Raw genomic sequence first — 27,402 nt, forward strand, 5'->3', positions numbered from 1 at the left:
AACCCATTGCACCATGATTTGTGATGTTTTAAATCTTTGGCAAATAAATTCATAGGAATTACACATTACTAGAGTTCTAATGATTTTGTGACTTTTAAAATTTGAAAGAAGTTGAATATCTTTTCCTTTGATTGCTGCTTATAGCCCTTGCCTATTTTCCTGCTGGACTATGGTCTTTTTATTTACTGCACTCAAGACAGTAGAGTGATTAAGCTTTTGACTATAATTTAAATTAATGTTATTTCAAAAATAAGTAAAATATTCAGAAAAAATAAAAAATATTTGTCAGATAATTATTTTAAAAAGAGGAAGGAAGCAAGGAGCTCAAATATGGTGGGGGTGTGTCAAAAAAACATAAGGGGAGCTGGCGCTGTGGCATAGCGGGTAAGGCTGCTGCCTGCAGTGGTGGCATCCCATGTGGGCACTGGCTCGAGTCCCGGCTACTCCACTTCCGATTTGGCTCTCTGCTATGGCCTGGGAAAGCAGTGGAAGATGACCCAAGTCCTTGGGCCCCTGCACCTGCTTGGGAGACCTGGAGGAAGCTCCTGACTTCTGTCTTCAGATCAGCGCAGCTCCAGCCATTGCAGCCAACTGGGGAGTGAACCAGCAGATGGAAGACCTCTCTCTTTCTCTCTCTCTCTGCCTCTCTTTTCCTCTCTGTGTAATTCTGATTTTCAAATAAATAAATAAATATTTTTTAAAAAAAGGCACAAGGGCCAGCTGGAAGGAACGCCCACTGACCAAAATTTGAAGTATAAAATTATTTTGACATTGATGTTACAACACATTGAATAACATTTTTTTAAAAAAATCCAATGAATTGAGAGTAATTCTTCTTTTTTAAAGATTTATCAGAGAGAGAGAGAGAGAGAGAGAGAGAGAGAGAGATCCCTTCCATCTGCTGGTTCACTCTCCAAATGGCCATAACAGGCCTGGGCTGGTCCAGGCCGAAGTCAGGAGGCAGGAACTCCATCCCATGTATCAGGGACTCAGGGACTCAAGTACTTAAGCCACTGTCAGCTGCCTGCCAGGACGCACATTAGCAAGAAGCTGGATGAAAAATGGAGCAGCTAGGATTCGAACCAGCATTCCGGTATGTGCCACAATACCTGCCCCAGCAGCATTCCTTTTTAAAGCATGTACCATCTCCTGAGGTGAGAATGCTTTAGGTTCCCATTTGTTCTTATTTTTTTAAGATGTATCTATTTGAAAGGTGGAGTTACAGAGACACAGAGGCGGAGAGGAGAGGGGGAGAGGGGGAGAGAGAAAGATTGATCTTCCATCTGCTGGACACTCCCCAAAAGGCCATAACGGCCAAGGCTGGGCCAGGCTTGAGCCAGGAGCCAGGAACTTCATTCGGGTCTCCCATGTGGGTTCAGGGGCCCAAGCACCTGGGCTACCTTCCACTGCTTTCCCAGGTGTATTAGCAGGGAGCTGGATCGGAAGTGGAGCAGCCAGGACGTGAACCAGCACCCATATAGGATGTTGGCACTCTGCGGCTTAACCTGCTATGCCACAGCTCCAGTTCCCCATATGATCCTATTATACATCAACATTGTGATCGACTCCCAGTTAAATCTAAGAATTTCTTGAACATTTCCATGCAGTATTTAAAATTCTCGCAATTATAAAAGCATACTTTCTGCACACACTTCTAACGCAACACAAGGGATGACATTTTTTAAATGGTGGATGCCATCACTGGGAACATACTGGGTAAGAATGGCAAACTCCAACAACAAACTCTCTTCCAGCACAGTTGCATTAAGCATATAAATATAAGACATAAGTATATAAATAAGTAGATAAAATATATAAGTATATAAATATAAGGCAAGTATCCTGCCATGAAGCTGAGGTTACAAATGAACGCTGCTAACATCGTAGGAGAGAGCAGGTGTTTACACACACCACTTCCCCTCACTACTCTCCCTCCATCTCCCAAATCTGTTCCCACAAATACTTCTTTTTTTCCTTTTTCATTCTAGGAGAACTGAAATATTTGCAGTCAAACCTAGGGGGCCAAAGATGATATTGTTTTCGCCAAACATAATTCAGTATAGCTAAGCAATAGTCACATGTTCTCTCTATAGAGTGAGTGACAAACTGAGCACATTAAAAAAAAAAAAAAGGCATACAGGAATTTAAATCCTAACTGGTCAACTGGTTCCTTGTTTCTTGGCTCTAAGTAACCCTAAGAGCTACTGCTGGAGGACCCCTCCTTGCATAGGCTGGACACAGAGAGCAGGGCCCTGAGTCAGCCATACAGACTTGACAGGGAGACCCTGATCCGTGGAATACGGCTTCCACCACACCATCAAGCACCTGTCAGGCACCTAATGGTTCAAGTCCTGTGGACAGGCTCCTACACGACCTGCTCTGGCAGCCAAGGCCATTCAAATCAGATGCCAGAGGGAAAGGCAACTGCCCTTGCACACCTGCACATGATCTGCCCCAACCATGTGCACTCACCATGGCTGCCCACTCGGTCAAATCCACATGGAAGCCTGCCCTCTCCCCCGCCTTTTAAAGTTTAGTTCATTTATTTGAAAGGCACAGTAAGAGACAGAGGCAGACACAGAGAAAAAAAGATCTTCCATCCCCTGGTTCATTCCCCAAAAGGCCTCGAGGACCAGGACTAGGCCAGCGGGAAGCTAGGAGCCTAGAACTCCGTGCAGGTCCTCCACCTGGTGCAGGGATTCAACCACTGCTTTTCCAGCCCGTTAGCAGGATGCTGGGTTGAGAGCAGAGCAGCTGAGACAGGAGTCGGGCTCACCAGAGATCCAGCGTCACAGCCACTACACCACAGCACGGCCCGCCCAGGTTCCATCATGTCACGCAGTGCGCAAGGCCTGTTCCGTCCCATTCAGCATCCCACCCTTGGCTCGCCGCCAGGCTCTCGTCCCTTCCTACCCCCTCGCTGCACCCTACCGCTGTGACTTCCCCCTGACAAGGAAGAAGGATGGAAAACCCACACACCGCGTCTGGCCGGCACTAAAGGCCACGTTCGCCGCTCCCGGGTTCCGCGCCTGCAGTCGCCCGGGCAAGGCAAACAGCCGCTGGGGGGCGCCCGCTACTCACAGCAAAGGTTACTCCACCAGGGCATGGCGCGCGGCGGCCGGCCGGGGCAGGTGCAGCCGGACGGGGGCCCGCGAGGCCCGACCTGCCCCTCGCGGCTGCCCCATCGCTGGGCGCAGACTGTGCCCCGCAGGCACCGGCCACGCGGCTGACGGGAGTGTCCGTGGGGGTCGCCGTGCACGTCACAGAGGCCGGCCCCCCTTGCGCTACTCAAGCCGCCACAGGTGTGGCTCCCAGTGAGACTCGTGCATCATACAGGGGAGCAGAACCAGTCCTGGCCAAAGGCCTGCCCGATCCCTGCCAACCATCTTCACCCCCGGTGCATAAGGTGCTTCTCTTACCCGCCACGCCCATCACGTGGTCAGCTCTGAAGTCCACACTGCAAAGCCAAGGCGCACGGCATGGCAGGAAGCTGTGTGTGGACCTGAGCTGTAAAAGCTTTAAGTTCTGAACGAACATCAGGGTACAGCTCACCTGGTCACTACATCCAGGCAACACCGGCAGCGCTGATTACACAAACGGTACAGTTAACTCGCAGGTGAGCCCGGCGTATTAAGCAGACTCTTGCCGTGTGACCCAGCAGTCAGAGCCCCTTGGTATTCACCCAGATGAGCTGAAAAAACTTTCTTCCATACCAAGGACTGCACAGAGATGTTTACAGCCACTTTATTCACCATTGCCCAAACTTGGAAGCAACAAAGATGGCCATCAGCAGTTGAATGGACACACAGTGGAACATCCAGACAATGGAATATTATTCAGCATTAACACGAAATGAGCTGTCGAGCCATGCAAAGACCCAGAAGCACCTCAAATGCGTAATGCTGGAGCAAGCACCGGCACAGGGCAGCAATGCTCACATCCCACAGTGGCGTGCCCAGGCCTGAGTCCTGGCTCCAGTCTCCATTCCAGCTTCCCTAATGCACACCCTGGGAGGCAGCAGGTGACGGCGTGCTAGATGAGGGGGAGGTGTGTGGCAGCAGGATCTTTACAGGCTTATTGGTTGAAGGGAAGAGGGGAAAACCAGTTCTACAGGGGGAGAAATGGGTAAAACCTCAGCATCAACCTAGGAGGGACAGATGGGCCTTGCATGCAACACCCTGAGCAGGGCTCTACAGTGTTCTGTGTAAAAATGAGCAACCCAAATAGAATCAGGGGGAACCACACACAGACTGAGGGATGGGGTAGGAAGGGGAGAGGAGACAATATGCTTAGAATACATCCATGTCTCAAGGCAAAGGCTACAGCAACGTTCCAGATCAAAACACTGGCACAAATATGCACCCTATCACATCACCATCCGAACCGCTGCGCAGGCTTTTGAACAGCAGAGGGCAGCATCGAGCAGCGTGTGGCTGCCTACCTGCCGCTTTTCATGCCGTTCAGGCTGGAAGAAGCTGCAGAAACCTACTGTGTGCCAAGTGGAGGTGTGCTTGGAGATTCCGTTAAGATGGATGTCCAACTGCACCTATTACCCCTGAATTCCAGAAGAAGCACTGCTGGGAGAGTGAAGGGGCGTCGACATCTCCCATTAGCTTCCTGCCTGCTTTCTTTTTACTTGTGGAGATGCAGGTCCTTTCCCCCACTGTGGACCCAGTGCAGGTAAAAGGTGGCTGGTGCACTTCCCCTCCTTGCTTCCTCTGCTCTCCCCAGCTCTACTGTATCCAGTGCACCAAAACCACGCCACACTGCCCAGATCTGGCTGGAGGCAGATTCCCCAGGTGACCCCAGCATCATTTTCCATCCATCATTCCCATCCAGTTTGTGGTGAGCAGAAACCTTTGAAAAGATGTTTTTACGTGCCCCTTGCTTGCTGATTCTGGGTGAGTTACGATCTGTGGCTGAGTGAGCAAACAGGGAGTCAGTTAAATGCACTAAACACACACACACAGTATCTCATGAATATGTATGTTTTTTTATTACTTAAAAAAAATTAACAGAGGCAGGCATTTGGTTAAGATGCTACTTGTGACATCCCCTGACACCCCATATTGGAGTGCCAGGTTCAAGACCGGACTCCCCTCAGATTCCAGCTTCCCACTATAGTGTGCAACCTGAGAGGCAGCAGGTGACGTGTGGCTCAAGTACTTGAGTCCCTGTCAACCAGGTGAGACCTGGATTGACTTCTGGGCTCCTGGCTTTGGACTTGCTCAGGCCTCAATATGGCAAGCATTTGGGGAGTGAACCAGCCCCCCGTTTCTGCCTTTCAAATAAATTTTTAAAAATTTTAAATCTAGGGGCCAGCATTGTAGCATAGCAGGTTAAGCCTCCACCTGTGATACTGGCATCCCATATGGGCACCAGGAAGAGAGAGACGAGGTAGGTGCTGTAGCACAGCCAGTTACACCACCTCTATGGCATGCACGTCCCATACTGGAGTGCCTGAGATCGAGTCCTGCCTCTGCTTCCAGCCCAACTTCCTGCTAATGCACACCCTGGTAGACAGCAGCTGATGGCTCAAGTACTCAGGGTCACTGCCACCCACGTGGGAGACCAGGACGGAACTCCTGGTTCCTGACTTGGACCTGCTCAGCCCTGGCTGTTGCAGGCATCTGGGGACTGAACCAGTGGACAGGAAGATGTCTGTCTCTCCCTGTCACTCTGCCTCCCAGATAAATAAATAAGTAAATCTTGGGAAACAATGATAGAGACAGCTTCCAGACAAGGGAGTTCATGTTCACGAGCTCACACTTAACAGAGTAGAATCCAGGCACAACTACACTTCATGGAGACCTTCCATTAACACTGACTTTTGGGGCCAGTGCTGTGGCACAGCGGGTTAACGCCCTGGCCTGAAGCGCCAGCATTCCATATGGGCACCGGTTCTAGTCCCGACTGCTCCTCTTCCGATCCAGCTCTCTGCTATGGCCTGAGAAAGCAGTGGAAGATGGCCCAAGTCCTTGGGCCCCTGCACCTGCATGGGAGACCCAGAAGAAGCTCCTGGCTTCGGACTGGTGCAGCTCCAGCCATTGCAGTCATCTGGAGAGTGAACCAGCAGATGGAGGACCTCTCTCTGCCTCCCCTCTCTCTGTGTAACTCTTTTGAATAAATAAATAAAAAAAAAAAAACCAACTTTTAACTTAAGGCTTCAAAACCTCCCTCTTGTGCTATGCTTTTCGACACATCAGCTCCCCCATGGAATTCTCTGCCTTAGATTGGTCCAACAGGAAGCAGCAAATCAAAAAGCCTAAACCTCAAAGCATCATCGGTGCAGGGGTTCCCTTTTTTTGGCCCCCAAACAAGTCCTTCCCCAGCCACCACCAGCTTCAGAGTGGGCCTTTGTCACCAACACACAATCACCATCCTGGCAGGACAGAGAGGGGCCATGCTCGGGACGGACATCACTATGCATCCAGCAAGCCACCCAAATGCCCACGGATTCACCAGTGCCGGGGTCCTGCCACAAACAGCTCTGCCATCTCCCTGGGGATCAAAGATGCCCAAAATGGGAGTGGCCAGGGCGTCCACCGGGCCAGGCAGCTACTCCCCTCCTCACCCGGTCCTGCTAGCCACTGTTTTCCTCCTGCCCTACAGATGCCTAGCAGGGTGGGGACAGGCCCGCAGTCCTTCCCTGTGGTCACCCCCACAGCCTTCTGTACACCCCAGACACTGCATTACAGGCACGTTCCGTGCCAACAGATTTTCCCACTAGAAGCATTAGTGCAAGCAACATCACACGTGTCGTGCATCTCCGAAGAACATCACCACAGAAACCAAATATTTTTATTCCCTTTTTCTGGGTGGAGACAGGGATCATATGCTTGTGTGGGACAGTGTCTGTGTGTTGAAAACATCAGTTGGAAAAAAAGTTGATTTTAAGAATGATGGTGAAAAGGCTATCATTGGCCAGTGCTGCAGATCATTTGGCTAATCCTCCGCCTGCAACGCTGGCACTCCAGGTTCTAGTCCCGGTTAGGGTGCCAGGTCTGTCCCGGTTGCTCCTCTTCCAGTCCAGCTCTCTGCTGTGGCCCAGGAAGGCAGTGGAGGATGGCCCAAGTGCTTGGGCCCTGCACCCCATGGGAGACCAGGAGGAAGCACCTGGCTCTTGGCTTTGGATTGGCACAGCGCACCAGCTGTGGTGGCCATTTGGGGGGTGAACCAATGGAAAAAGACCTTTCTCTCTGTCTCTCTCACTAACTCTGCCTGTCAAAAAAAGAAAAAAAAGAAAAAGAAAGAAAGAAAGAAAAGGCTATCATTCAATTAATTTCCTTTTTACAAAAAAAATTGTTCATTTATTTGAGAAGCAGAGGAACAGAAAGACACAGAGAGCTGCCGTCCTCTGGTTCATTCCCCAAATGCCCACAAGAGCCCCTGGCTGGGGATGAGGCCAGGAGCTGGGAGCTCAATCCAGCTCTCCTGTTGGGTGGCAAGAAGTCGGTTACTGAGCCATCACCACTCCTCCCCAGGTCTGCATCGGCAGGAATCTGGAGACAGGAGCCAGGGGCAGGCATTAACTGCTGCCTGGCCCTCTGGTACAGCACGTGAGCATCCTAACTACTGGGCCAACACCCACCATCTTAATTTTCTGCACATACTCTAGGAGGCAGAGTCCACAGCAGGTGCATCTAAGTGTGTAAGATGCAGAAGGCTGGCAGGGGAAAGTGGTCAGGCCCCCATCGCCAAGCCGAAGACCCAGACTGTGTTCCAGCTTCTGGCTTCCACCAGACCCAGCCCAGCCTACCCCAGCTCTTGTGAGCATTTGGGAGGAGAACCAGTGAACGAGAGCTCTTTCATGCACACACACTCCCTCTCTCACATGAAAAAACAAAAGTTGAAATTTGCAGCACAGAAATCCCATTTTGTCAGAATTTTCAGGAGTCTCACACTAAGACGTTATTTTCTACTACATTGACCTGTAAGAAATACCACCACTTAGAAAATAAATCCCAGGAGATCCACAGTGTGTGTGTGTGTGTGTGTGTGTGTGCAAATATACTTTTTTTCTTGTGAAAATACCCACAGTTCCCACTAAGGTATCAAAAGCTCTGTGATCCCATAGCCAGGGAAGGCCCTGATTTGCCACGGGGCACCGGCCCCACAGCACCTCAGCTCACCTTTCTCCACTCTTCCAGATACTTGGAGATGAAGAAATAATGCTATAACTTGTTTCCTTTTAAAAAGCTTTAGGGGCTTAAAAGAAAAAAAACTTTTTTTAAGGAGTATGTTGAATTATGCTACAAAATGTTCGTGTTTTCATCCAGAGTTTCTCATTGTATTTTGGTGACATAACATCATCATTCCTGGCAGAGAAAAGTTAAGTACAATATTGCAAAAAGAAAAAGAAAAAAGGTAATAGACCTCTTCCAGGCTCACAATAACCAGGACCGTCAGGAGGACGGTTTACTGGGACATCTGGAATTGATTAACTCCACCCCCCCCCCCCCAAAGATTTGTAAGCATTGTTCTGGAATTCTTCCAGGAATTCTCTGCATTCTACATCTAACCCCTCCTGTCCTACACACCCAACTCCCCTTGTTCTAAAGCTCATTAAGCACAAATCCTCCATGTGGAGGTGATTAACCAGGATTCAGACTCAGAGAAGCCAAGCCCTGGACAGGAGCGCGAGGTGACATCATCGTAGGCTCTGGTTTTCACAGGGATCTTTCACTGCAGGGCCCTAAACGTCTGCGCATCACCGAGCAAGCGTTACATCTTTTGCACAAGAAACAGGTCTTGTAGGAGGGAAACCTGGTTAGGCGTCCCACGAGCTGTGAACCCACGAGATGCCTGCTTGATGAAAAGGAGGCGAACTAGCCCCTTTCTGCAGGATTATCATGAGGAATACATGAAAACCTCCACAGAGCACCCGCGCTCCGTACGTGCTAATTATTATTATCAAATGAGCAGGTGCAGAGGTATCCAGGCCATATCCCACAAGTCAGCTTGACAACCAATTGGCCTCCAAAGCAGACTGCGAACAGCCACATGCAGGGTGTGCTTTTGACTTGCAATCCAGAAGGAGCGTGCACCACCGCTGGAGGAGCCCTCCCCCCTCGGTTTACCTTAGCGATAAGGACTAATGTTGCCCTAATTTCTCATGCTGTTTCACAAAATTTGTAAATCATTACTATCAGTGAATCCCGACAATCTGTTTCAGAGAAAACAGGAAAACCATTTTGCTAATTCAAGAGGTTTTTTTTTTTTTTTTTTTTTTTTTTCAGGCCTGTCATTGAGATTGTGTGGGAACAGGGGCGTCTTTTTCATCATGGTGTCAAATCACTTATTTTCTGGTTCTCAAGCTATATCATGGCTCACGGGAGGGGAGGCATCGAGGCTTCGGGAATGGGGAAAGTATGTGATGCCGACAGTCATTTCACACTCCAGGTTCCACTGCACACATTTCAGCACGAGCCAGGCAGAGGGGAAGGTTAGTGTGCGACAGATGTTCCCTCCTTTCAGAAATGAAAACTTGTCCCTAAGTAGTCCCATTCTCAGACTGTGGGATTTAAACCCAATCCTCCTCAAACAGTCTACTACTAAAGAGGACCCCAGCATTCAAACAAGTAATCCCAAATGTGCAAGAGACCTTGGACACTTAACTAATTCTTAACATGGACATTTTACAAAAAGCCCTGGTTGCTCTTCAAGATGTAACCAGCCTTTTACAGGCTCTGATTACAAATCTGCCTTATCAGCACAATTCACAGAGCAGAGAAGAAAACAGAAGACAGCTGAAAGGCCCTTTAGGCTTTACTTCTTCCATTATGAAAACATTTATTTGCTGTTAATTTTTTGAGTTAAGATTTTATGACCAGAAAAAAAAATAAACACTTTGCCACATCCTTCAGATTGTAATAAAGGTAAAATTCAGAAAGTGATAGATCAAATTACCTGAGACTACCTTAAAAATTAGAGCATCCTTCCAACTTTTTCCATTCATTTGTCATTCTGTTGAAATTATCTGGATCAACTGTTAAAAGCCCCAATGCCCCAAATTTATGAGCCCTTAATGACTGCTAAAAAGGACAACTTTCCTTTCCCTAAGAAACGCAGCATAAGGTAAACTAATCAAATAATGAATAGGGTAAGAATCGCATTGCACACTTAAAGTACTCAGGGAAAAAATGATGACTGGAGAGGCTCCACCCCCAGCTACTGCTCCTGTCCCGGGGAAGCCATGGTCAGGGTTGGGCATTTGCATATTTCATTCATAAAAAAGTTAATGATCTGGATAAAGCAGAGAACTGTCTTGATTTTTAAAAATTTTGTCTACTTAATAATAGTTTTTAGGTATCAGGTGAATCTTCCTGCCAGATAAACAGTAGAGAGGTCAGTCAACTTGGGGAAGGAATTTGAAGGAAATCTCAAAATAAACAAGCTAATCTATAGGAAGTGAGAGGTATTTTTAGCTCTGCTACACTTTCACATTCATTTAAAATTCCATAGGAAGACAAGACTTTGCAAAAGCAGTTGCATTAAGAAAATTATTCAGCTCTAGAGATTCTACCCTGCACTTTTAATGCTTAGGACTTGGCAGTAATGATCTCAAATATTTTAAAGAGCTGTGCTTACAACTTAAATTACCGATTGGAGTTGAATTTTCTGGATCAGGGGAGGAGGGAGAGAGGAACGAAGACACACCGGAGCTGGGCAGCAGTACAGGTGCATAACATACAATTAGGTATAAGAACACCCTCAAAGTTTGATGTATATAATCTATTGATAAGTGGGTAACTCATATTCACAACCGGATTTCTAGAAAGCATGCTGGAAAGACCACTTCTTCTTTTTTTTTTTTTTAATCACTGCCTACATGGTGTTGCCACCAAACTGACCCAATTGCGGCTGCACAAGTAGCCCCGCTTAAACCAGAGGTCAAGTTTACTCCCCCGCAACGCCAAGTGTACCTCTCCGGGAAGTGCACCCGGAATAAGCGAGTTAAAATGCCAAACCTAGATTCTCACAGCGAGCGGCTTACTTAGCGCACGACCCTTCCGAGGGACTCAGCCACCACAACCCATTTCCCCGTTCACACCAACCGCGTGTGTTTCTGTGCAGGCGGCTGCGAACAGAAACCGAAGCTCAAAGTCCCCAGGACACACCTTCAGGGAGACTCCCGCTCGCGCGAAAATCAGACGCTGGGTCGCTGGGGCACTTTGTGCACCAAAGAGGCACGAACGCGGGCACCCGGGCGGAGATAGTGGCCAGCCACGGGCCTCCGGACCGCCACCCAGGGCCCCACCTGCGCCTTACCTGTGATGGTGATGGTCCCCAGCATACTGGACCCGCACGGCCGCGCCTCGCCCTCCGCCGCCGCCTCGTCCACCCGCGGAGCAGTCTGGCTGGGATGGGAAAGCAGCAGGCGCCCGGCCACCCTCGGAGGATCGCGGAGAGCGGGAAGTGCCCCGGCAGCTGCGGCCCCGCGCTAATTATAGGAGGGCCGCCGCCCACCGCCCACCGCCCACCGCCCACCGCCCGGGGCTCCGCCCCCGCGGCGCCCAGCACCCGCCCCGGCCGCGCCGCGCGCTCGGGTCTCCACGGCCAGACGCTGCCCGGCGCGAGTGTCCCGCTCTGCAGAGACCCGCGCAGGGCTCGCGAGCCAGGGGCGGTCGCCCGGGACCTACACGACGACTCCATGCCTGGCGCCGAGGGGCTGTGTGCATCTCAGCTTTTCAAAGTACTGGAAGAGAGTAGCCGCCCAATAGTGAATTCCTCTGCAACTGTTACCACTGTGTCCTGTAGGAGGTGCAAAACACGGCTCCCTTTCTAGCACCTGCAGGATTTTGTTCTGTCACCATCTGCTCCTCACGTGAGGGCTGGTGCGTCTCTGCATTTCGTTTGCTAAACTCCTGGAAAAGGCGAGACGTGTGCCTTCCAGCACTGGATCAAGGCAACCCTGAACAGGCACAAACACTTGAACATGCGTTTGCTTTATTTTTTTAAATGGAAGAAGTTAGCTAAACCTTTAGCTCCCACTGCGCCTGTTCCCCCCGCCCCACACACATACCCACAAACGTGCATCTCTAATACACAAGCTCCCAGCGTGGAAGCCAACCACAAGCTACGTTAAACCTCCCCCAGAATTTCTGGCAGCTTAGTACCGTCCCTGCATAAACCGCGAGGACCCAGTGCACCGGCGTGGGCGCTGGCTCGGCTTTAACGCACGCCAGGTTGCGGCCAGGGAAGATCTATGCGTCCCGGGGGTCGGTCCCTGCTTTTCCTGCTTTTCCACTGATTTCTCCACGCCTTGCCCGTCCGACCCCATTAGCCGCCGGCTCTTCCCCTAAGCAAACAGAAAAGTTTCGCCGTGGCTCTTGTCTCCAGACGTGAAGATCTTGTCAGTGTCTGCTTGGGGACACGGAGTCGGGGCGGGGGGCCTCGGCGCGGACCCCGGTGCAAACAGTCGCGACAAGGCGAGGGGGAGGGGAGGCTCCAGGCGCAGCCGGGGCGTAGGGGCGCGGCGGGCAGGGCACGCAATGGCGCCTTCTGCACACCAGGGGGCGAAACGCACCACATCCAGGTCCAGGGTGAACAAAGCTCAGCCTGCTTCCTTGCTGGCTATCTGACATTGTTAAAACAATCAGCGAGGGGGACCTGGCTTCTGTCTTCTATGCTGGCAAACACGCAGCCTGGCCGGCAGGCACGTGCCAAGAGAGAGTGATGGGCCTTGTCCTGAGCTGGCCCCTCAGCAGCTTCCTAGCTTGCATCTTCCCTAGAGGGGCCCTAACCTTAGCTCACAAGTGCTTCCAAATACTGAGAACAGAACAAGCAACCGCTATTCCACTGAATAAAGACAGCTGCACTTGTTACAAATTAAGCCCCGAGACAACACTGGGAAAGGTAAGCATGCTGCTGTTCAACCCGAGCACTGAAACTTTTTTCTTTTTATGACCCTGGTACTGCACGAGCACATCGGATTTGATGTTCTTACAGGGGAAGTGAAAATCTCAAGACAGAGCAATAGATCAGGCGGTAAGCTGTTGCCTCCTGAGCAGACAGTTCTCCTTTGATCTCTGCCTCCGAGAGTAATCAAGGACAGGATGCCTGCCGCAGCTGTCCGGCAGCCTCTGTGTATCTGGATTTACAAAGAAACGCCATAAATCAGGGTTAGAGCAGGAGTGGGGCTCAGGCACAAGGTCAGTGTGCATCACAGGCGACCTTCTTTCCTCACCACTTCCAGGCTCTGTTAGTTTTCGTTGAACCAGATTTTTAAATTAATTAATTAGAATGAGAGAAAAAAGATCTCAGCTACTGGCTCACGGTCCAGTTATACACCCTGGCCAGGGCTGAAGCAGATAGCCAGGAACTCAGTCCACGTGACTGGCAAGGACCCAACGACGTGAGCCCCCACTTGCTGTCTTCTAGGGTATGCATTAGCAGGAAGCTGGAATCAGAAGTAGACCTGAGGCCTGAACCCCCAGGAACTCCAATACAGGATGCAGGCAGCCCAAGCAGGGTCTTAACCTCTATGCCAAATGCCTGCTCCCAATCAGAATTCTTAGAGAAAGACATCATCACTCAAAGCAAAAACTATGGGGCCAGCACTGTGGCACAGTGGGCTAAGTCTTTGCCTGTGGCACTGGCAACTCATAAGGCCGCGGGTTCGAGTCCTGGCTTCTCCACTTCCAATCCAGCTCTCTGCTATGGCCTGGGAAGGCAGAGGAAAATGCCCAAGTGCTTGGGCCCTGCACCCACATGGGAGACCACGAAGAAGCTCCTGGCTTCAGATAGGGCCACCTCGGGCTGTTGCAGCCAATTTGGGGAGTGAACCAGTACAGCAGTTGGAAGACCCTTCTTTTTGTCTCCCTCTCTCTCTCTCTCTCTCCCTTTGTAACTCTACCTCTCAAATAAGTAAATAAAATATTTTTTTTTAAATTATAAAACATTTCCCATATCATTATAAGTAGATAGATGATGGAATATGTCTTCTCAACTCTGACTGGGTAATTCAACAAATACCTCCCAAGTCCTTGCACCTTATTTATTATGCTAGTGTCCAGAGGTACAATTGGGAATTGTCCCTGGTCTCAGGGAACTGAGTCTACACTACAGCTCACCTCTGAGCTAAGACTCCTAGCCTCTGGAAGCTTGGGGGACAGCCCTCCCTGGGGCACTGAGAAACACAGCAAGGAGAGGGGACAGCAAGGCAAAGGCACAAAGAGCCAGCGTGCACTCCTTAGAGCAACCAGCTCAGAGTCCACTTGGGGAGACCAGGGGAGGGACGGGAGGGCCTGGGATGACAACCAGCAAGACTAGAAACCTTAGGAAGGTTTCAAATGACATTTCAAGAATTTTCTAACAAGGCATTTCTAACTGGTATTGTGGCACAGCAGGTTAAGCCTCTGCTTGTGATGCCAGCATCCTAAATTGGAGTGCCAGTTCCAGTCCCAGCTGTTCCACTTTCAATCCAGCTTCCTGCTAACACTCCTGGGAAAGCAGTGGAAGATGGCCCAAGTGCTTGGGCCCCTGCAGCCATGTGGGAGACCTGGATGAAGCTCCTGGCTCCTGGGTTTGGTCTGGCTCAGCCCTGGCTGTTGTAGCCATTTGGGGAGTGAACTAGTAGATGGAAGATTTCTCTTTCTGTCTCACCTCCTCTCTCTGTAATTCTGCCTTTCAAATAAATAAATAATTTTTTTAAAAGAAAAGAAGTGGTGCAGCTGCTTTGGAAAGCAGCCTGGCAGTTCCTCATGAGGCTGAGCAGGGACTCAACATACGACTCAGTGAGTCTCCCAGCTATTTCCCAACAGGAATGAAAAGCCATCCATACAAAACCTGGGCGTGACTGCTCACAGCAGCGTTATTCACAGAAGCCAAAAGGGAAGCAGATCAGCTGTCCATCACAGGGTACAGGGGAAAATATGATCTGGCATATCTATACAATGGGATATCAGCAACAATAAAGAGGAATAAAGAAAGAGCTGGAACAGAGACGAACAGTGAAAAAAGTAAGTCAAAGAAGCAAGTCGCAAAAGACAGCACAGTGCTTGATTTCATATATATGAAATGCCTCCAAGAGGCAAACCTGCACACATAAAGTAGGTCCGTGGTCACCCAGGACTGGGGAGTTGGGGGAGGGAAGGAATGATTTCTAACCTATACAAGGTTTCTTTGTAAGGTAATGAAAACACTCCAAAGTTAAATGTAGTGATGGTTATACAACTCCGTGAACATACTGAAAACTACTGGACTGTGTATTTGAAATGAGTAACTGCATGGTAGGTGAATTATGTCTCATTAAAGCTGGTTGAGGGCTGGTGCTGTGGCGTGGTGGGTTAAGCCACCATCTACAATGCTGGCATCCCATATGGGCACTGGTTCCAGTCCTGCCTGCTCTGCTTCCAATCCAGCTCCCTGCTACTATGCCTGGGACAGCAGCAGAGGATGGCCCAAGTACTTGGGCCCATGCACCCATGTGGGAGAACCAGAAGAAGCTCCTGGTTCCAGGCTTTGGTCTGGCCCAGCCCCAACTGTTGTGGCCACTTGGGGAATGAACCAGTACACGGAAAACCTCTCTTTCTCTATCTCTCCCTCTCTGTCACTGTGCCTTTCAAATAAATCACTAAAAACAAACACATAAATAAAGGTGGTTGGTGGAGGGGGCATTTAGCCTAGTAGTTACAATGCTGGTGATGACACCTGCGACCCACATTGGAGTACCTGGGTTCAGTTCCCAGTTCCAGCTCCTGGTTTCAATTTTCTGCTGACACAGACACTGAATGGTAAAAATTGGGTTTCTACCACCCATGTGGGAGGCCTGGGTCGAGTTCCTGGCTCCGAGCTCTGGCCTCAGCCCAGTCCTGACCATTGTGGGCATTTGAAGAGTCAATCTATAGGTGGGAGCTCTCTGTCCCTGTGTCTCAAATAGACAAATATCATCCTTAGATTACTTATTTTTAAACGCACCTGGTTTGTTTGTATTTTGTAAGCAATGATCGTTCTGAAGGAAACCCACTGGAGATTGGGAGGCAGGGGTTGGTGGCACAGAGTTTGACCTGTGAATGAGAAAAGGCAACTGGGCAGGAACAAGAGGGAGAAGACACTCAGGGAACGAAGCAGATGGCGGCGGCAGTGAGGCTCCCATTCCCCCCAAAGATGCTGGGCAGGCAACTTGAAGTGCTGGTGTCCAAGAAACAAGGAAGGCCTGGGACCCCAAGGAAGAGGAATCTGAGAGATGGCCCTGAGTATGGACATAACACAGAAAGAGGGGTTGGACACAGAAGCTGGGGAGGCCTGCAGACAGAAGCAGCAATGGCAGCCTTGGTGGTCACTTAGCGGGGACAACAGAGCAGAGCCGGAACAATGGATTCAACACCAAACCCAGCCCCCAGGGGCCTCCTCTCCTCTTACTTTCCTTTCCTCCTGGCCACACACTTGGGAGAAAAAATAACCCAAAACCCATTGGGGCCTTGAGACGATGAACTCGCGCACTACGGGGAATCTTCACCACTGCTCTCCCTTTGGAAGGCTCCCAGATAATTTCAAATTCAACTGGAAACTGTCCCAACCTGGCTAACTGTAAGAGGCGATAAGCAGGCCTGCAGCCATCCCTTGGTATCCCGGGGTGGCTCCGGGACTCTCCAAGGACACTGCCATCTGCAAGCACTCAAGTCCCTCATAAAAAGGGAAGAAGTATTTGCAGAAAACCCACACACATTCTCTCCTCTACTGTAAATCATCTCTACCTTACCTACTAAAATGTCAGTGCTATGAAAATAGCTGTTTTATTGTATTATTTTAAAAACTGGACATGTTCTTTTTTAAAAAAATAAAAAAGAGCATTGTGGGTTTCTTAAAGACATATTTATTTGGAAGCCACAGCAATAAAGAATGAGGGAGAGGAAGAAAAGAGAGAGGGGCCCGGAGCTGTGGCACAGTGGGTAAGGCATGTGGGCGCTGGTTCAAGTCCCAGCTGCTCCACTTCCGATCCAGCTCTCTGCTATGGCCTGAGAAAGCAGTAGAAGATGACCCAAGTCTTTGGGCCCCTGCACCCATGTGGGAAGACCCAGAAGAATCTCCTGGCTCCTGGCTTCGGATCAGCACAGCTCCGGCTGTTGCAACCAATTGGGGAGTGAACCAGCAGACGGAAGACCTCTCTCTTTCTCTCTCTCTCTCTCTCTCTCTCTCTCTGCCTCTCCTCCTCTCTCTGTGTAACTCTTGCAAATAAATAAATCTTTTTATTTTTTATATGGAAGGAAGAAAGGAAGGGAAAAATAGAGGCCTTCCATCCACTGGTTCATTCCCCCAAATGGCTGCAACAGCCAAGTCTGAGCCAGGCCAATGCCAGGAGCTGGGAACTCCATCTGGGTCTCCCATGTGGGTGCAGGGGCCCAAGCACTGGGCCATCTTCCATTGCCTTCCCAGGTGCATCAGCAGGAAGCTACAGAGTAGCTGGGACTTGAACCAGAGCTCAGATAGGGGAAGACTTGTGTCCACAACACTGGCCCATTTCTAATAGTTCTGATCCTTGGTGAACTGGATCCAAGGATGTGGAACCCAAGGACAGACGCCAACGCACACTGAATCTAAACAACACTGCCAAGTTAGACACAGGATGCGCTGGCTCTTAGGCTCAGTGCATCTTCAGGTCTCTGCCCCATGCTACAAACACAAATAACAGTTAATTGAATTTTATGGTCCAGTTGACTGGCTAGGCCTGTATAGACAAGGCTATTTCAATCCAGAATCCCCACAACAAATAATTCCATGAAAAGTTCCTTAAAGAGGCTGCTGTGATACAACAGAAAAGCTAAAGGGAGATTTTTAAACCACTTAAAAATCAAGGGCAACATTGAAAACTGAATCCAAATACAAGCAGAATATAGAATAAACATTGTTCCCTTTGGAGTCTGTGCATATTTATTCCCCATGGTTTGTCTATTTTCTTTCTGGGATCTTTTTACCTTAGTTCACATACGTACAATTATATATATATATATATATATATATATATATATATATACACATACATAATATAATATATATAATAAGGTTTTTTTTTTAAAAAAAAAGACTTATTTTATTTATTTGAAAGAATTACAGAGACAGGTAGAGACAGGTATTTCCATGAAACAAACCAAGGGAAAGGTCTATAGATTAGCGTATGAGAATGTGCACTTCCTGGGACATACAACACTTAAAGAAACTAAGTGCCCCAATTATAGGGAAACAGCAGATCTAACTCTTCAGTGGAATATCTGGAAAAAAACACATGTTTGAAGGTGTTCATTACAAGGAAAATGCCTATGCTGACATACAAACTCACACCCCTCTGTTTCCATCTCAAACCTTATACAGAATATAATTCTAATTTTGCTTTCTTTTAAAACTCATTCCTTCCTCTCTCCCTCTTTTTCTCTCCCCACCCTTTCTTTCTTCCTTCCTAGGCAGAGAGAGAGAGAGAGAGAGACAGACAGACAGACAGAGCTTCCACCTGCTGGATCACTCCCTAAATGCCTGAAATGGCTGGGACTTCATCAGGCCAAAGCCAGTAACCCAAAACTCAATCCAGATCTCTCATGTGGGTGGAATGGAGCCACATACTTGAGCCACCACCTGCTGCCTCCCAGGGTGCACATTAGCAGGAAGCTGGCCTTGGGAGAGAGCTGAAACTTGAACCCAGGCACTCAGTGCAGGATGCCAGCACCCCAACCAGCATCTTTTCTGCTTGACCAAATGCTCGGCCCCTAACTTCGCTATGTAAAATGCATAGACGAGGCCAGCGCTGTGGCACAGAGGGTTAAAGCCCTGGCCTGCAGTGCCAGCATCCCATATGGGTGCTGGTTCAAGTCCTGGCTGCTCCACTACTGATGCAGCTCCCTGCTAACGTGCCTGGGAAAGCATTGGAGGATGGCCCAAGCCCCTGCACCTGCATGGGAGACCCATAAGAAGCTCCTGGCTCCTGGCTTTAGACCAGCCCAGCTCTGGCTATTGGCAGCCATTAGTGGAGTAAACTAGTGGATGGAAGATCTCTCTCTCTCTGTCTCTACCTGTCTCTGTAATTCTTTCAAATAAATAAAATCTTTTTTAAAAAAAAAAAAACTTATAAAATGTATATATAACTGTACATATGTGAACTAAGGTAAAAAGATCCCAGAAAGAAAATAGACAAACCATGGGGAAATTTGTGTCTCAACATGTTTCCAATTTTACAAATCTGTGTGACAAACCTCGGCTCCTTTGATGACCTTAGCCCACGGCCAGGGTTGTACATGGTGGCCCAGCTCCATGCTCTAAGGGGAGAACCTGAGGACAATGCCTTTGATTTTGTCAACAATACAAAATTACCCAAATCAGGATCTGATGCTCTCAAAGCACTGGAACACCTCCATTAGCAAAAGCCAAAAGCTGACTGAAGTCACGGTGTCATCCTTTAGAAACAATGAAAGAAGAAAAAAACACTCGCTCTTCCACCAAGTATGCCCAGGTATATAGGAACGGGAATCCAGTTCTTTCCTCAGTACCATGTGGTTCCAATCCTGTACACCTCATAAGACTCTGTACTCCTAATAAAGTCAAAAAAGGAGTGCAGAGTCTGAAAAGCTGATCTCTAGACCTGCATCTTCTGTTAGCTATGTGACCAGAGGCAAAGGATTTAGTTAAGCCTCAAAGCATCGACTGATGCGAGAATAAAAACAGCACTGTGGGGGCATGCATTTGCTATAGTTGACGCACTCATCAGGACACCTAGATTCCAAGTCCCAGTGATGGAGTTCCAGTCCTGGTTCCATTTGGGATTCCAGTTTCCTGTTCACACACCCTGGGAGGCAGCAGGTGGTGGTTCAAGCCCTTAGGTCCCTCGTGGGAAACCCGGGATTGAATTCCAGGCTCCTGGCTTCAGCTTGGCCCAGCCCTGGCTGTTCTGGGCACTTGGGGAATGAACCAGTGGGTACAAGATTTCTGTCTGTCTCTCTACCTTTTAAATAAGTAACAATAAAATAAAACTTATGAAAATGCCATTATATTAGTGCTATTCTGAGGCACAAATAAAAGTCAACACTAATACTGTGGAATATGTTCCAGAAGGAGAATGTTCTTTTTTTAATATAAAAAATATTTATTTATTTGAAAGGCAGAATTATAGAAAGAAAGGGAGAGGCGGAGAGAGAGATCTTCCATCTGCTGGTTCACTCCCTAAATGGCCTCAACAGCCAGGGCTGGGCCAGGCCAAAGCCAGGAGCCAGGAGCCAGGAGCTTCATTCCAGTCTCCCAGATATGTGCAGAGGCCCAAACACCTGGGCCATCTTCCACTGCTTTCCCAGGCCATAGCAGAGAGCTGGATTGGAAGTGAAGCAGCCGGGACTCAAACCCACGCCCATATGGAATCCCAGGTGCCACAGGCAGTGGCTTTACCCACCACGCCACAGCACAAGCACCGAATGTTTGTTCTTGGGCTCACCTTAAATCATGCACTCCCCATGAAGATGACAGTGTCCTCAATGGGGTGAAAACTGTCTCACAGGACTGAGTGGGGTGGGGCTAAAAATGCCTTGCTCCTTTTGTAAAAAGCAAGAAGGTCTCTTCATTATCAGCTTTTCAGGAATGCACCCTAATCAGAGATGCATCCTCTTGAGCTGTAGGTAATCACTTGACAGAGCCCTCTAACCTTCCCCGAGGGGAAAGGCCGGATCTCCCGTGTGCTAAAGTCTGAACTTTTCTGGGGGGAGAGGCAGGCGGAAGCAGAAGCCACAGACTTGGAAGAAATAATGGCGACAGCACACCCAGCACTGACTCTGGACAACAGGGAGATCCTCCCCAGCCAGCATGTGAACCCCTTGCTGCCGCATACATGACTTACAACCTTCCAGCAGTCACGTTAAAAAGAAACAGTCGAGGGCGATTTAACTATGATTAACCCCATCTACCTACAATGCTGCGTCAACACATACTCCTTGGTGAAAAAGTTATTAATGAGCTATTTTATATTTTTTTGTCCTAAGTCTTTGAAATCTGGCGTGTATCTTACAGATAAAGCACAACTCCATGCTATCAGCCGCATTTCAGCCGGCGCAGCGCTCTAACAGTGCAGTAACTGAGTGGTCAGCCCCACCTCCAGGCTAACGCGCATGAGGACTGCCGCTTTCCCACCGACCAGCCCATCCCTGCCGTCATCTCCTTGCCTCCTGGATCGAAACGTGCAAGGTACCCAACCAAGGCACTGCCTCACTTCCTCAGTGTGCTAGGGTTTGGATATGGGCTGAGGTGCCCTCAAGGGTTCCTGTGTTGAACTGTACCCCCCATTGTGAGGTATGAAGATGCCGCGAAGCTAATCCACTGTGATGTTTACAGTGAGGCCGGGATCGAATCCTGGTGCCTTATAAGAAGAGGAGATGGGGTTGGGGTTGTGGTACAGCAGGTTCAGCCACCCCTTGTGACGCCAGCATCCCACACTGGAGCACTGGTTCTAGTCCCGGCTGCTGCGATTCCAATCCAGCTCCCTGCTAATGCACCTGGGAAGCAGTGAATGATGGGCCATGTCCTTGGGCCCTGGCCACCCACATGGGAGACCAAGAAGGGGTTCTTGGCTCTTGGCATTAGACTGGCCCAGCCATGGCTGTTGCAGCCATTTCTGGAGGGAACCAGTAGATGGAAGATCTCTCTTTTGTAGTTCTGCCTTTCGATCAATCAATCTTATTTTTTATTTATTTAAGATTTTACTTATTTATTTGAGAAGTAGAATTACAGACAGAGAAAGGGGGAGACAGAGAGAGAGGTCCTCTATTCACTGGTTCACTCCCCAAATGGTCGCAATGGCCAGAGCTGAGCCAATCAGAAGCCAGGAACCAGGAGCTTCCTCTGGGTCTCCCATACAGGTACAGGGAGCCAAGCACTTGGGCCATCTTCTACTGCTTTCCCAGGTCATAATAGAGACCCTGGATCAGAAGAGGAGCAGCAGAGACATGAACCAGCGCCCATATGTGGAGGCTTAGCTCACGATGCCACAGCGCCGGCCCCTAAATCAATCTTAAAAACAAAAGAAGGGGGAGAGACCAGAGAAGAACCCCATGTCTATTCCCTGACTTCGAGTCAATGCCCGGCGCTGCCTCAGGACCCTGCAAGCAAGAAGACCACCGCCAGATACCGACCCCTGGACCTCCAAAACCATGAGCTAAAAACCAGATAAGCTTTTCTTTATTAAAGCTACCCAATTGCAAGGTTCTCACCATCATAACGCAAAGTGGACTAAAGGACAGTGTCCAGTCCGGAACCAGGCTTCACGCCCCCACTCTTCTCAAAGTTACCCAGCACCAGCTCAGATCCTAGACAAAGGCCCTCCCCACACCCATGACCTGACACCCATGCAGGAGTCCTCCCCTTCTGCGTCAAGCTAAGTAAAGCTAACTTGGTCTGACCACACATCGAGTTCCTGACAGTCTCTAAGTGGCAAAGAACTAGGTTCCCATCAACAGATTTATTCGATACTGCCTCTTTATCTGAGTAAAAATAGTCTATCATATACACTGACAGTGCATGGAGATGATTTTTTCCCCCTTACAAACTGAACCGTCTAGTATAGACTGGCTCAAACATAAAGGGGGAAAAATGAACATTTGCAGAAGTCATAGGTGTGAGGATCAGTTTCCTAGGAGATGACTGGGTGTTTATATTCCTAAGATGGTTAACTTAAGGGTCTGGGTTGGGGAGGAGGAAGACGGACACACCCAGGCCATCATCATGAAAAGCAAGGTGGCATCCACGCACTGGCTCTCAGGTCTCCTCACGCCAGCCTCCTGCCATCATCGGGCTTATACCAGTTAGGCAAATCCACTCCAGAAATGAGAATAGAAGCCTTCCTGGAGAGCTGGAGCAGCCTGACAAATTCCTTTACAGCGACACACCAGTCAATCTTTAACTATGAGAAACCAGCCCCAAATCAGACATGGAATGAAAACATCTAATGGGAGAGACCGACAAAACAAACAAAAAAGCAATTTGGAGGCGACAGAGGCTATGCAGAGGGGGAGAAAAAAAAACCCTCAGAGACAGAAAAGATATTGTAGGGGCCGCCTGCAAAACCAGCATCACATATAATTCTCTCTAACTCTGCCTTTCAAATAATCTTTTTAAAAAAAAGAAAGAAAGGATATTGTTGTCAAGAAAAAAATAGGAAACTTTCCAAAAAGGAATATTTAGAACAAAAAATGAATTTTTGAAAATTAAAAATACAGTAAAAAATTAAATCTAGACTTGAGGACATTTTCTGGAAAATGGAGCCAAATACAAAGAGATGGAAAATTGAAGGGGGGCCATTATTTACTTATTTGAAAGGCAGACTTACAGACAGAGAGGGAAAGATGAGAGAGTGTGAGTTGCTCTTCCACAAACTGGTTCACTCCCCAAGTGTCTACGATGACCGGGGCTGGGCCAGGCCAAAACTGGAAGCCCAGAATTCCATCCAAGTCTCCCATGTGGGTGGCAGGGGCCCAAGCACTCAGGCCATCTTCCGCAGCCTTCCCAGGCCATTAGCAGGGAGATGGCTCAGAACTGCTGCTCATATGGGGTGTCGGCGTCAGGCTGAGTGTGGCTTAACGAGCAGTGCACCACAATGCTGGCCCCAAGCGGGGAATTTTTCATCAGGAACATTCTAGAAGGTCTAAAATCTGAGTAATAGCAAATCTAAAAAGAGAACAAGGAAAAAGAGGGAAATGGGGAAAAAAATCATTTCCCAGGTATTAAGTTCGTGATTTTATAGACTGAATCAGGTCAGAAGAACCTGGCGAGCGGAAAGAAAATGGACTCACGGGAGGTTTCCCATTGGAGCAGCTTCAGAACACTGAAGACCAAGGGCTTCCATGAGTTGCACGGGACGGAGATCAGAACACCACCAGGCCGGCGCCGCGGCTCACTAGGCTAATCCTCCACCTTGTGGCGCTGGCACACCGGGTTCTAGTCCCGGTCGGGGTGCCGGATTCTGTCCTGGTTGCCCCTCTTCCAGGCCAGCTCTCTGCTGTGGCCAGGGAGTGCAGTGGAGGATGGCCCAAGTCCTTGGGCCCTGCACCCCATGGGAGACCAGGAGAAGCACCTGGCTCCTGCCATCGGATCAGCGCGGTGCGCCGGCCACAGCACGCCAGCCGCGGCGGCCATTGGAGGGTGAACCAACGGCAAAGGAAGACCTTTCTCTCTGTCTCTCTCTCACTGTCCACTCTGCCTGTCAAAAAAAAAAAAAAAAAAAAAAAAAACAAAACACCACCAGATCTCAGTGGCAATTCAGCCATCAAGACAGCACTGACAGAATCCTCACGTGTGGACAGACCGCACCGAAATTAGCTCTGCGGGTGCTCAGGGTCGAGACTTAGTGAAGCATGAGGAGAATGCGGTGCTTTCAGAACACGGTCATTCTCTGAGTGCCTTTGTCCCCTCAGGCCGCTATTACAAAGCACCGTGGAGTGGTAACTCATAAACTGACGTTTCAATTTACCTATTTTATTTGAAAGGCTGAGACCTCTCATCCACTGTTTCACTCCCCAAATGCCAGCGAGATCCTGGGCTAGGCCACGCGAAAGGCAGGAGTCAGGAATTCAGTGTAGGTCTCCCGCATGAGTGGCAGGGATCCAACTGCTTGAGACAGCACCTGCTGCCTGCTAGGTCTGCTAATGCAGGAAGCTGGAATGGGAGCCGGGACTCAAACCCTAAACTCACATTTAGTTCTCGCAGGTCTGGAGATCAGGGTGCCAGGATGGCTGGGTTTTGAGGAGGGTCTCCATCTGCACTGCAAATGTTGACTTCCCGTCGCGTAGTGACGTGGTAGAAAGGGAGCAAAAGAGTTCTTTCACTTTAAGTATTTCGAAACACACTGAGACAGGCACTCATCCCACTCCCGAGGACTCCACCCTCTGAGTCCTAGTTGCCTCCTAAGGGCTCCAAATACTCCCCTCTTAGGGGCTAGGATCTCAACATGAATCTCGGGGCGGAGGGTGTTGGGGGACATAAACATCTGGTCGGAGACACTGAGACACGGAGAGGCCACGAGCTTGGGGTAAGGTAAGGGGTTCTTGCAGGAGGCTGCACACAAGCAAAGCTGGTCTGCCACCAGAACATGCTGCCGGAGACCTCGAGTCTTCCAGTGTGTTTCCGAGTATTTGAAACCAGCAGTTCTCTCACTCTGATCTTGGGCTGCCACGTCGTGGAAGACTGGGTGCTACAGATCGAGTTGAGCAAGGTACCAATAGAGCAACTGGTAATTTCATGTTAGAAATATACGTCAATATAGATTGATATTTTCTTCACTCTGTTTGGCAGTAGCCCATTTAGCAACATCTTTGGAACCCCTTTATAGGTGATACATACTTCAGGATCAATTACTCATCTCCTTAATCAATCCTTCCAGTACATAATACTCACTTTAAAGCAACTTCTGTTGTTCTCATGTTTTAAAGCATTTGAGACATAAACTGTTCTTATATTGAAACCGAAACCCAGTTGTGCTTGGCAAGCGTCCATCAAACACATTCCTATTTAAAATATATATAAGCCCTGGCATTTTTCTTTTTATGTGCGACAGCTTATTTTCTCTGGAGATGTTTTGCCTAGAGAAGAAAAGATGAAAGGAGAGACACGATAAATGTTTTCAAATACTTAAAGGGCTGCCATGTGGAAAGAGGAGGTGAGTTTTTGCTGGGTAGTTCCAGGAGGCAGCGCTGGGACAGAGGAGAGCAGACAGAGGGAGGTGTATCTTAGCTCCAGTGGACTAACTGGCTTCCTTTTATGGAGAAAACTCCCCCAAATTTTCCACTGTTTGAGCAGAAGAGCCTGCTGCAAGGGGCAGGGGCGTGCCTCAGATGCCGTCAAAGCTCCCGCCATAAGAATGCTCACTGCCGACTCTTGACTTCGCTGTTGGGCAGTCGTGGAGGCGTAGTCTGGGCTCAACTGTGTACCCCACCAAATCACTTCCTGAAGCTGTAACCCCGGCACTGCAAAATGTGAGTGCAGGGGCCGGCACTGTGGCATAGCAGGTAAAGTTGCCACCTGCAGTGCTTGCATCCCATATGGGCAGTGGTTCAGGACCCGGCTGCTCCATTTCCAATCCAGCTCTCTGCTATGGCCTAGGAAAGCAGTGTAAGATGGCCCAAGTCCTCGGGCCCCTGCACCTGTGTGGGAGACCTGGAAGAAGCTCTTGACTCCTGGCTTTGGATCGGCACAGCTCCGGTCATGGCAGCCATTTGGGGGCATGAACCAGTGGATGGAAGACCTCTCTCTGTTTGCCTCTGCCTCTGCCTCTCTGTACTTTTGCCATTCAAATAAATTTTTTTTTAAAAGTGAGTGCATTTGGAGAGAAGGACTTTAAAGAGATGACTGAGTTAAAACAGAGCCAACAGGGCAGATCCTAATCCAACTGCACTGGTGTCCTTATATGAAAAGGATTTTTTTTTTAACTATTTATTTATTTGAAGGGGGAAAGAGGGAGAGAGTGTGTGTTGGTTCACTCCCCAATGGCCGCAGTTGGGCCAGGGCGAAGACAGGAGCCCAGGTACTTGGGCCATCCTCTGCTGCTTTCCCAGGCGCATTAGCAGGGAGCTGGGTCAGATGCAGGGCAGCCGGGACTGGAACCAGCGCTCCAAAATGAGATGCTGTCATTGCAGGCAGCAGCTCAGCTTGCTGGGCCACAATGCCAGCCCAAGAAGGGGATATTCAGACACAGGGAGACGCCAGAGAGGCGTACACAGAGGAAACACCACGGGAGGACACACAGAGAAGGCGTTCACAGCCAAGGAGACAGGCCCTAAGAGAAACCCAGCTTGCCAACACTGTGATCTTGGACTTCCAGCCTCCAGAACTGAGAACACACACGGCTCTTGTTTAAACCACCCCGTCTGGTAGCCTTAGCCGGATAACGGCCTTGTGCTTGGCATTGTTCTAAATAGTGCACCGTCCGCGTTAAGATATATTAAAGCAACTGGAGCATTCAATCAAATCTAGCAAATGTCACTTTTCACCTATATAACTAAAGCATGCACACTGTTAACACAGGGGCCCAGGGAGGACTACTTGATTTCACTGTCCTGACACTTAACTACAAAACCAATTGGAAACAATTCAAAATGTGGTCTTTAGGAACAAGTCTTAAAGGACAGGCTAAAAGGGTGTTGAATTCTAAACCCAGAGAAGAAGCTCTCTTTGGGTGTTATCAAACTTTTTATAATATAGGGACATTGTGTTCTAGAATACACCCCTGCCAGAACTGTTTGGGGGTTACTATATTAGGTGAGATTGCAGCTGTTTCACTCTGAAAGTGAGTCAGTCCTTGAGAAAACAGCTAAAGGATTTTCATTAAATAAATAAAATGGCTGCTATGGTGTAAATGTTTATATTCCCATGAGGTTCATGTTAAGACCTAATCCCCAAGGTGATGGTGGGAGAAGGAGGGGCTGCCTTGGGCGGTGATTCGGA

The 27,402-nt window shown here is 49.0% G+C and overlaps 1 protein-coding gene across 5 annotated transcripts in view; it reads right to left on the bottom strand.

The window, feature by feature from the left end:
- Window positions 1–27,402, bottom strand: part of AKAP12 (A-kinase anchoring protein 12) — a 113,455-nt gene that overhangs the window by 10,324 nt on the left and 75,729 nt on the right. Inside the window, exon 1 of one of the 5 annotated variants that reach the window (XM_051854237.2) lies at window positions 11,272–11,453. The exons of 2 other annotated variants lie outside the window; for them this stretch is intronic. In XM_051854237.2, the coding sequence (XP_051710197.2) occupies window positions 11,272–11,296 (25 nt within the window). In that variant the 5' untranslated portion in view covers window positions 11,297–11,453. Of the gene's footprint in view, window positions 1–2,979; window positions 3,322–11,271; window positions 11,454–27,402 lie in introns of those variants that run through there. 2 more of the 5 variants (XM_051854236.2, XM_070073415.1) reach the window with 2 other exon arrangements.

The sequence above is a fragment of the Oryctolagus cuniculus genome, chromosome 5 (assembly GCF_964237555.1).
Source record: "Oryctolagus cuniculus chromosome 5, mOryCun1.1, whole genome shotgun sequence".
NCBI lineage: Eukaryota > Metazoa > Chordata > Mammalia > Lagomorpha > Leporidae > Oryctolagus > Oryctolagus cuniculus.